The following is an 11,008-nucleotide window of genomic DNA, read 5'->3' on the forward strand; positions in this document are numbered from 1 at the left end:
GAAAAGGGCGAGCTAACCCGTGGAGGCCGATGAGGCGCTTTGCAGAGCCAAAGGCGGTCGTCTTTATTTTGGCCGACTGTTGCGTGACAACAGCAGGATGCCAAAAAAAGGACAAAACTGACAGAAAGCAGGTTTGCACCCATGTTTTTAAATCAGGATGTAACAGGATTTTTTTAAAGGAAATGCAATTACGGTGTGATTAAAAACTAACTGGGATAAGATTTAGAGAAAAAAAAAAAGAACACGCACTTTGGGTCTGGAGGTCCGTCAGCAAGCGGTTTCATGGAGAGTTTGCACAAAGAGCGGAACACCAGAAAGGCATCTTTCTGCAGGATGTGAGAGAAGCGCGCCGCGCCGTGGGGTCCCTGCAGAGCCTCGGCATCCTGAGACAATTCAACACAGTCAATCCCACTCTATGGAACAAAGATGCACTTAAAAAGCCAACAAAAGGTGGGTGAAAGAGCTGCTTCTGTCCATTAAACTTGGAAAAGCTCAGATTTTCCCTCAATGGTTCCTTAGGTCCTTTTGAGAAGACTTGGAGACCTCTCAAACTATATTGAATCTTTGACATCTCTGCCCCCCATATATTTATTTATTTATATTTGATTTATTTTCTTTTTTCATTGTTGTTGTTTTTTTTTAACATTTTTATTTAAATTTACTAGTTTACTTTGTCATTTTCCCTATTCATGTGTTTGTTGTATGTGTCTTATACTGTTTATATGTTGATATTGAATTCTTAGAACTGTTCTCCGTTGTTTGGGGTGGGATTGTGGGAGGGATAAAAAACTGGGGAAAAATTATAGAAAGGCTTCTCTGTTGCGCTGTACTGCTACATTGCTGCCTGTGAAATTGCTTCCAATAAAGAAAGTCTATAAAATAAAATAAAAAAAAGCCAACAAAAGCTCCGATTTCTGCAGCCCTAAACGGGACGCTTCCATACCCGTGCAGTACCAAAGCACGGCTCCACATGTGTTTTCAAGAGCGACTCTTTTCTGCTCCACATGTCCCAAATATAATAATAAGACAAAACGCATACAAACATCAGTTAAGAAATAAGAAGTCGGTCTTACTCTCACTTCTCGACTATCCTTTTCACTGATTTTCCCTTAAACTTTTTGGTTCTTGTGGACATTTGAGTACCAAGACATTACTTAATCTTGCTCCTGCAGCTGACCAAGCTGGAAACATTATACACGTTTCGATGGAATAAATTTTGGTTTACCACGAGCAAACAATGAGAACTGCTCACCAGCATGTCTGTGGAGGAGACAGAAGAGCGGTCCTCGATGATGCCGTTCATCTGCTGGCCTTCCGTCCTGATCCTGGGGGTCACGGCCTCGGTCTGTTCAGGGACAGGGTGGGCTGGGTGCTCACCTGGATCAGAGGCCATGATGGACATTTTCAGGTCAGAGAAACCCACAATGAGCCAAAACTCTAAAGAAAAAACATTGTACCTGATACATCGTGCATCTGTTGCCGTCCCTCCTCTCCTTCGGTCGGCACCGGCTCCAGTGGATCTGAATTGTTGCCTGGTTCGTCCTTTTCGTCAGCTTGCTCGTCTGCCGCAGGAACAGTCTCTACGCCTTCATCTTCAAAAACTGAATCTGATGCAAACACAGAAGCACATGAAAGCTGCCGCTCGCCACACTTTCACCATCAGACATGACAGGCCTGCACTGGAGCTTAAAATCGGACACCTTTTGATGGCGTGACCGGTTCTGCTCCTCCGTTCATGGGAGTGCTGCCGCCCTCAGACTCTCCACTGATGGATGGGCTGTCTGCTGCCTGGTCCTGCCCCAGATCAGAAGCTGGTGGTGGGGGTGTAGAGCGGGCGGCCGTGTTGGTGAGATCTGGAGTACTGGCGGCCGGGGACGGGGAGCTCTGGGGATCTGGAGTAGGAGTCCGGTCAGACCGGGGGGACACAGACCTCCGGCCGCCCGGGACCGGAGACGGGTTCTGGGGCAGACTGAGCCGGTTTTTCTCCTGCTCTTGAGCCTCCAGAGCCTGCGGAGGACACAGAATAAATGTGGAGACGCTGCTTTCAAACAGGAGAAGAGTGTTAGAGAAGGAGATAAATTCATCATTCAACTGAATAAAATCAGTGATGAATGAAGTAAGTTAGTCAGTAACCAGGTCAGGAAGTAAGTAAGTCAGTAAGTCAGTCAGTAAGTCAGTAAGTCAGTCAGTCAGTCGATCAGTAAGTAAGTCAGTAACCAGGTCAGGAAGTAAGTCAGTAAATAAGTAAGTCAGTAAGTCAGTGAGTCAGTAAGTAAGTAAGTCATTAAGGTAGTCAGTGAGTCAGTAAGTCAGTAAGTAAGTAAGTCAGTAAGTAAGTAAGTCAGTAAGTCAGTAAGTCAGTAAGTAAGTAAGTAAGTCAGTAAGTCAATAAGTAAGTAAGTAAGTAAGTCAGTAAGTCAGTCAGTAATTCAGTAAGTCAGTCAGTAATTCAGTAAGTCAGTCAGTAATTCAGTAAGTTAGTCAGTCGATCAGTAAGTAAGTCAGTCAGTAAGTAAGTCAGTCAGTCGATCAGTAAGTAAGTCAGTAACCAGGTCAGGAAGTAAGTCAGTAAATAAGTAAGTCAGTAAGTCAGTAAGTAAGTAAGTAAGTCAGTCATTAAGGTAGTCAGTGAGTAAGTAAGTAAGTCAGTGAGTCAGTAAGTTAGTAAGTCATTAAGGTAGTCAGTGAATCAGTAAGTTAGTAAGTCAGTAAGTAAGTCAGTGAGTCAGTAAGTAAGTAAGTCATTAAGGTAGTCAGTGAGTCAGTAAGTAAGTCAGTGAGTCAGTAAGTTAGTAAGTCAGTAAGTAAGTAAGTCAGTAAGTAAGTAAGTCAGTGAGTCAGTAAGTCAGTAAGTAAGTCAGTGAGTCAGTAAGTCAGTAAGTTAGTGAGTCAGTAAGTCAGTAAGTAAGTAAGTCAGTAAGTTAGTGAGTAAGTAAGTAAGTCAGTGAGTCAGTAAGTTAGTAAGTCAGTAAGTAAGTAAGTCAGTAAGTCAGTAAGTCAGTAAGTTAGTGAGTTAGTAAGTCAGTAAGTAAGTAAGTCAGTAAGTAAGTAAGTCAGTGAGTCAGTAAGTCAGTAAGTCAGTGAGTCAGTAAGTAAGTAAGTCAGTGAGTCAGTAAGTCAGTAAGTCAGTAAGTAAGTCAGTAAGTAAGTAAGTCAGTAAGTAAGTAAGTCAGTAAGTAAGTAAGTCAGTGAGTCAGTAAGTCAGTAAGTCAGTGAGTCAGTAAGTAAGTAAGTCAGTGAGTCAGTAAGTAAGTCAGTAAGTAAGTAAGTCAGTAAGTAAGTCAGTAAGTAAGTAAGTCAGTGAGTCAGTAAGTCAGTGAGTCAGTAAGTCAGTAAGTTAGTGAGTTAGTAAGTCAGTAAGTCAGTGAGTCAGTAAGTCAGTGAGTCAGTAAGTCAGTAAGTAAGTAAGTCAGTAAGTAAGTAAGTCAGTGAGTCAGTAAGTCAGTAAGTCAGTGAGTCAGTAAGTAAGTAAGTCAGTGAGTCAGTAAGTTAGTGAGTCAGTAAGTCAGTAAGTAAGTAAATCAGTAAGTTAGTGAGTCAGTAAGTCAGTAAGTTAGTGAGTCAGTAAGTCAGTAAGTAAGTCAGTAAGTAAGTCAGTAAGTAAGTCAGTAAGTAAGTCAGTAAGTCTGATGTGACTTTCCTCAGGCTCAGACTGTGACTGCATCAAGAGGGATGCAACGTGAGAAGAAAGAGAAACGAATAACGGCTTCGAGATGAGAAGCAAAAGAGCAAAATTCATTTCAGCACACCTTAGTGAACAGAGCAGCAATTTTCCGGTCTGTTGACTCCTAAAACTCGACTTTAAATGAATGAAACCGTGCTCTTCAGTCGCAGCCTTCGACTCAGCAGATATCATCTTTGCATAGGTCAAACATGATGTGGCCCGTCACAGTGTGGCCTGCAGTTAACTTATAAGCCTGCTAAAGAGCGCGGGACGTGGCTTCCTTTATTCTAATGTTGCACTGCACTAATGTTGAGATAAATAATCGTCCAAAGGCTAATTGTACAGACTGGTTGCAGCTATCGCAATACACTAATCTCACGATACGACCGGTGGTCAAACAGAAACAAATGAACACGTCGCAAACGTGAGAGCTGTGCACTTTATAACATTTATATGAACTAATTTATCCCTGTTTTGTATAATGTGATGCCCTGGCATTGTATTGTATTATATTAATGTTCTGTGTTTTCATTAATTGTAACGTCTGACTTTTCAATAAAGTTTGCTTTAAAAATTAAATAAATAAATTTTAAAAAGTAAATAAAACAAATAAAAAAATTTTAAATTAAAATTTAAAAAAGTAAAAAAAAAAAAAAAAAAAAAAAAAAATCGATATATCGCAGTATTGATAACACTGCTCAGCCTTAGCTATCGCTGAGGCCATAGCTGATCAGGTGGATAAAATGTGCACGGTGGTCACCATCAGCATGGCCATGGTAGCAGCTGATGATGATGAGGACTATGACCCATTATTCTAAAGGATACAACACTAATTCCCTTCAAGATTTGCCGCAAGTTCAGCGATTTAACCCAGAGAAAGAGACACCTGAGATCATTTGTTGTTCACTTCTTGGTGACTTATATCCACCTGAAGCCCTTTTAAGAACACTTCAAATTAAAAGCGGGTCCAAGTGGGTAAAGACGAGTCGTCTACGCAGAAAAGAAGTGCGGCGGTGTTAAACTGACAGCCTGGTTTTCCATGCGGGTGAAGATGACGTTCAGCATCTGCGTGAGGGTGGCCTTGGCGGTGGTCTGGTTGATGAGGTTCCGGCTGGCCAGGTAGATGTTGTAGCAGGTCCTGACGGTCAGGAGCACCGTGCCCTCGTGGATTTCTATATGTGGGGAGGTCACCGCCGTCAGCAGGGCCTGAACGGACAAGAAAAGGCAGAAGTCACGACTTAAAACGCGCAGCACGCTGCACCTGCTGAATCACCATTCCACTTCCCCACTTCTGTGGCGAGCTGAAGCCGTAGAAATGCACTTTTCATCCTCTTCAGTTCAGCATTTTAAATTACTGCAACAATATGTACACAGATTATCTTTGTAAAAGCTGTAAAACAGACTGTAATGACATCCAGGTCATATTTAAACACATGTTCATGATCCTTCTTCTAATCTTCTGTCAACAGTGATAAAGCTGAGCGTCTCACAGGAGAGACTTTGTCCTTTCTGATGATCCAGGATGTGTGAAAGGGACCTGAATAAACACCTCAAACTGGAAAAGTGGATACATTTTTAATTCACATACGCTACAGCTCTGGTGAAGCTTGCACCAGAGACTTCAAATTAATCTTTAACATATTTTATAGCTTTAAAGCTCCGAGACGGTGAAGTAGTAACCCTGTAATGCGCATTGGGAGCACGAGTTTACATCGAAATAATGTAATAATTCAACCAGAAACATTTGTGACATCATAGGAATCAAAAACTGAATTCTGAGAATTATCAAATGCAGACTTTAAACCGACTTTAAGTGGATTTGGGGTATGGCGGTCTTAGATCTGACAGAGTCTGGCAGGCGGAGGCTCTGAAGTGTGCCGGGTGGATGGAAAGGTGCTGCTGGATGTACCTTGATGATCTGCAGCTGAACTCCCTCATCGGTTTGCGGGCCCTGGAAGCAGTTGCAGATGGTTTCCAAAAGCCGGTCGATGAGCCTCTTCCCCGGAGCTTTGCTGTCCGGGGCGTTGCCTGTGATGTGACCATAAGCGATCAGCTTCTACGGCGGAGAGACGGCACAGCACGGGTCAGAGTATCAACCATCCCAGGAGTTTAACTCGCAAAACCTCACATTCCTGGGCTTGATTTCATATTATTTCATATTCCTTGGCTGCTCTGCTTTGTCATAGCTCGAGGAAAAGTCTGGATTCGGGCGTTTTGTATTCACACCATGGAGAATATGTGGAAAGGCCTTTATATTAAGATCAACCCTGTGGCAGGAAATGCTGGATTTCAGTTTAAGCTCCGAACATTCGACCCCGATGGCTTTTAAACTTCAGGCCCTTGTTTGGTAACACAAATACATCTACTGCGTCAGAAATCCCAACAGCAACAGATTCACTCTCCTTAATTTTATTAGGTCGGAATTTTTCCTCATCGATTCTGACGAATATGTGTCCAAAAACTTGTTTTATAACTGGTGTCCTCAGACTATTATCTATAACCTTGATGATTATAATTCATACATCCTTTTTTATTTCTAAACAACTTTCCTGTGCTCTTTGAGCCAAAGCGTGAATAAAACTCAAGAAAGAAGCAGAAAGTCGCCTCTCAGACAGAAAGTATCTCATAGATCATAACCTGAGAAAGCAAACAAGCGAGTAAAAGTGTGTTTTAGGCGATTCCCAGACATGCAAAACAGGTGCGGCTACATTTCACCCATAGAGCTGCCTGCAAACTACGGGTGTTTATCTTACTGCAGGCATGAACTCGAGCCTCTGCGAGTGTGTGAGAGTGTGAATATTAACCTGCAGACAGTCCAGAGAGGTGCTAACTATCCGGGGGGACTTTGACTGACAGGCCAGCTCGAACGGCAGCACATATTTGTCAGCCTCGATGTAGTTGGCTCTGGGCGGGACCACCGTGCCATCCCTGGAAAACAAACGACTGAATGAGCCACCTCTGAAAACACAGTTTATGAAAACACAGGCTCGTAAATGTCGGATCAAAGACGGAGATGACGGCCGGCCTCTGGCTGCAGGCAGATCAAAGCTGCTCAGAAGTGCTGCTGAGACACTCCAGAGCAGCAAATCATGAATGACAAGTCATGGTGAGCATGGTGCTGCTGCTCAAAGCCTCATGGGAGTCCTTGAACTTGTGCGTTATGTCACAAAAAGAGTAATGGTGGGACCCCGGAGTATCTACAGCAGCGTGTTCGTGGAGGTTTGCAGGAATACTTACTTTTGTTTCACCAGTTCTTCCTTGATTTCATCTACGAAAAAGGAGACAAAGGAGACCGAGTGTGAGATGCACCGTCGATCTTATGGCATCGCTTAAGCCTCGTTTCCACTATGCAGTCCGGTACGGGTCGGTTCAGAGCGGTCCGGTACGGCTCGGGTGGCTTTGGGGTCAGCTTTGCGTCCCCACTGTACAAAGGGGACCCTCAGGCGTGGGCGGAGAGCGTGCCGAAGCGTAAATAGTAAATAACATAATTTCGAACTACCTCCAAGCTTCTACAGCTTAAAGGGATAGTTCGCCTCTTTTGACATGACATCCCATATTAGGAACATCATTTATGAACATTTTCTTACCCCCTGCTGCGTCCTGTGAGCCGAGTCCCAGCCTCGTTTTGGCGTTGATGAAGCTAGTCGGATGGAACTCGGCTCACAGGACGCAGCAGGGGGTAAGAAAATGTTCATAAATGATATTGCTAATATGGGATGTCATACAGCTTCATGTCAAAAGAGGCGACTATCCCTTTAAATGCAACACCGGCTCGCGGTCCGGTTGAAACCTCTTTCTGCCATTTTTGCGGCAATCAGCTGGGAAACGTACCATGGGCTTTCGTGGTAATGGAAACACTGAAATAAGCGAACCGTTCTGAGCCGACCCGTACCGGACTGCATAGTGGAAACGAGGCTTTAGGTTATAGTTGGCAGGCAAGTGTTGTTTTGAGAGTAAGTGTTCAATTCATAGAGCAGAATCTAACCTGAAACAAGCACAAATATGGCTAAAAACTGTGACAAACTCCTGGTATCTCAAAGCCTCACAGAGGAAACGCGGTTGTGCAACGTTAACCAGAAATGTCACCATCAAATGATAAGCAGAATTTAAGTGACTAACTCTAATGAGAGCTCAGCTCCTCTCTTCACTGCTGTGTAACTAAGCCTGGGCTTCTTCACACTCAAACTTTAAGCTAAGCTTTAATGTTTCGGTTTAAAAAAAGACTCTCATCCCACTGCATGCCTAATCAATCGCGGATGAAGCACAAGGAAATTCCTGCAATTTAAAGCAGAAGAAATGAGATATTCACACAGAGAAACATGGAAAAACACTGCAGCGCTCAAATATTCTGCATTAACACGACAAAACGCACAAAAATATCACACTAGGTCATTTATTTATCGAGGAAATTTTCCAATATTATGCATCTGTAACAGGTCAATTCGACGCTGGACGTTTTTAAATGAATGGGATGAAGATCAGATGTGAGCGAGCGCCTCGTTTTATGTTATCTAAGTGCAGGGAATCTGTCAAAGACTGGAAAACGTTACCAAAGACCACCCGTAGAGTTGTTTTTGGTTTGTTTTTTTAAGACCAATCCGCAGTCAGTCAGGTCCTCGATGGGCGACCGATAAAGATCACTCCAAAGAGCAAAGTGTGGAAAGGTCTGCGACATCACCGAGGAACCCAGAGTGAATCCTGAACAGCTAAAGGTCTAAGGGCTACCGCCAGGAGGACAAACCAGAAGGCAGAAAACAGAACGTTTCGCTTTAAGAGAGAAGCGTTCGGTTCAGAGAAAGAAAACACGAGTGGATGTTCGTACTGGGAATCATCTCTCATCTAAAATTCAGTTAATAAAACCAGTTTGTTGGTGTCTTTTGCTCCTTAAGGTACGGTCTCACCAGACAATTAAACAAACTAATACCTTAAAATATTGCTGCGTCAAGTTCTTAAATTGGGTCCTGGTGTCTTCCTGCTGCTTTTCAGGTTATTCATAGATCAATAATGTCATTTGGTTTTCATAACCGTACGGATTTCTTACATTTTTTAAGTCTTAGAACACTTTTGTGCATTAATTGCTGCGAGAATCCCGTCTGAAATACATGGAAGTGAGTTTAATTGTTATTTAACTGTGAGGACGGGGTGAATTCAGACAAACCTGATGATTTTTAAACAGGCTTTACGCCTCTAGCCAAACGCTCGCCGTCACTGAGCCAACATGCAGCTTTATTCTACTTTCATACATGATGCAAATGGAGATGGTCATGGAGCTGGTTTAAAAAAAAAAAAAAAGGCTTCGTTAGTGATAACAAGAAGTGAAGAAGGGGTGTTGTGTTCTACTCCTCTCATGAATAATGAAAGTGTCACTAAAAGACAGCACAGAGAGCAAATAACAACCCAAATTCAAAACAAAAAGGTTCAGCCCAACTGTATCCTCTCAAAATATAGCACAATATTTTACACTATAAGAAAAAAAAAACTACAGCATGAGCAGCACGTGCTTTTAAAAGCCTCCACACCCAGCACATCCAGTGTGTCAGCTGTCACAACATCCGTCAAGGTGGGCTCCCACAAAATGTGACTCAAAGACAGTCTGGGGTGAATTATAAACAGCCAAAGCACGTTGACCTGACCAGCCCGGCGCGTGTAACTCTATCCGTGGTTGTGTTGAATGGAAAAAACAGGGACGTCAGAGTATCCGGGAGTTAGATAGCCTGTGTGTGTGTGTGTCTGGGTGCAGAGCAGGACTGGACTGTCTGGCTGGGTGACAGTGCTACGTACCACACAGGGATTGGTCTGTTTAGCTAGCTAAATTAGCCCCAAAATGAGCTAACGACCTGCTACGTGTAAACCCGTTTGCCTCCCAACGCTGGCAGTAACAAGAGGGAAAGGTCACGAAATTAGTTTGAGTCTCTATTAAGGCGTGACAGTAACGGTAGCACATTTTCAGCTATCGCCACCTATTAACGTCAACGGACAACTGGGCAGACGACACGGGCCACTCAGGTGCTAACGCTAGCTAACCGAGTAGCTAACACAGTCTGCCCCAGCTAGCTAAACACGACTGAAATGTCTGAATGAAACATAAAAACACGGAGATCAGCCGACGAGAATACAAAACAAACGTACCGAGCGCCACCTGACAGGCTTTACGCAGCTGGCTGTGCTGGCTTCTCTTCACCTCCTTATCTGAGAGGATTTTCTCCAGCGCCCTGGACAGAAACATGCTCTTGGTTTTACTGTTTTCTGCCTTCGAGTGCGCGTGCTGCTGCTGCTGCTGCTGCTGCGTTGGGCGGTGCGGCTGTTGATGCATCTCTCGGTCTTGTATCCGCTCCTAACTCAGGCCGTCATCTTCGGCCCGACCCTGCAAAAAGGCAGGTGACAAGGAAAGCTAACGAAATCCAGGCTATCCGGGTCTGGCCAGTAGGGTTTCTGTCTCAGCTCAGCGCCGCCATGCTGGTTACACGTCACATCACGTGATTCTCAGCTGTCTTGTTTTGACAACAGAAACCCGAGAGGTGTACGTGACCTCCGAAAAGGGCCTAAAATTATCTCTTAGTCCCATAATTTGACAGAAAGGGGACTTAAATACGATTTAAAGTTAATATAGTAAGTTTTCTGGTTGAATTTGTCGTTGAGGAGTTCCGTGAACACCGCAGCAGTTCCCACTTTTAACCACTACAACAAATCAAGCGCTCCCGAGGAAAATAAGCACTTCAAGACTCGTCCAGCAGGTGGCGACAAAACACAACAAAGTTTGTTTTAGCTCTCTTATAAGAAATTGGTTTGTATGTCATTATTGATCCCTCTAAAAACCATTAGACATGATCGATAAATGAAATACATTTCCCTATTTGTCTTTTTATATATTCTTAATAATACATATATATATATATTTCTTTAAATGGCAAGAAATATCCATAAATTCCAAAGCTTTTGATCTGCAAAAATAAAAATTACTGTAAAAATAGAGGTAAAAACTGTTGAATAATTTTCTAATTTGCACCTCTAAAATAAATTCTTGCACAAACCTTAAAATGCAAATGAGTCTGCAGTTAAAAGAGCGTTTCTTTCAGACCTTAGTGAGCCGTTTCACCTCGCTGATTGGCAGGAAACGTGGCATCAACAAGAGAGCCGTCAGTGGAAGCAATGGAAAGGACGATAAAACTAATCCAATAAGGCGTTGAAATAAGAGGATGTCATTTACTCACGATCAGCTGTGTCTAAAATTTGGTGCAAGTACAAACAAAATGGTAAGCTTGTAAAGGGTCCGGACAGAAAACTCAAAGCAACATGTCTGAAAAAAGAAAATGCAAGTTAAAATAAATGGGCAGAACCAGGAGT

At 43.2% G+C, this 11,008-nt stretch overlaps 1 protein-coding gene across 2 annotated transcripts in view; it reads right to left on the minus strand.

The window, feature by feature from the left end:
• The window catches only part of arfgef2 (ADP-ribosylation factor guanine nucleotide-exchange factor 2 (brefeldin A-inhibited)), a 39,241-nt gene extending 29,109 nt beyond the window's left edge, over positions 1 to 10,132 (minus strand). The window contains exons 1-9 of one of the 2 annotated variants that reach the window (XM_075476227.1): positions 9,794 to 10,132; positions 6,902 to 6,932; positions 6,469 to 6,592; positions 5,574 to 5,720; positions 4,691 to 4,870; positions 1,701 to 2,007; positions 1,458 to 1,601; positions 1,253 to 1,377; positions 250 to 383 (exon numbers count right to left, since the gene is read on the minus strand). In XM_075476227.1, coding sequence (XP_075332342.1) covers positions 250 to 383; positions 1,253 to 1,377; positions 1,458 to 1,601; positions 1,701 to 2,007; positions 4,691 to 4,870; positions 5,574 to 5,720; positions 6,469 to 6,592; positions 6,902 to 6,932; positions 9,794 to 9,977 — 1,376 coding nt within the window. In that variant the 5' untranslated portion in view covers positions 9,978 to 10,132. Of the gene's footprint in view, positions 1 to 249; positions 384 to 1,252; positions 1,378 to 1,457; positions 1,608 to 1,700; positions 2,008 to 4,690; positions 4,871 to 5,573; positions 5,721 to 6,468; positions 6,593 to 6,901; positions 6,933 to 9,793 lie in introns of both variants that reach the window. The other variant, XM_075476226.1, reaches the window with a different exon arrangement.
• Between the last annotated feature and the right edge of the window lie 876 nt (positions 10,133 to 11,008).

The sequence above is a fragment of the Odontesthes bonariensis genome, chromosome 10 (assembly GCF_027942865.1).
Source record: "Odontesthes bonariensis isolate fOdoBon6 chromosome 10, fOdoBon6.hap1, whole genome shotgun sequence".
NCBI classification, from domain to species: Eukaryota; Metazoa; Chordata; class Actinopteri; order Atheriniformes; family Atherinopsidae; genus Odontesthes; species Odontesthes bonariensis.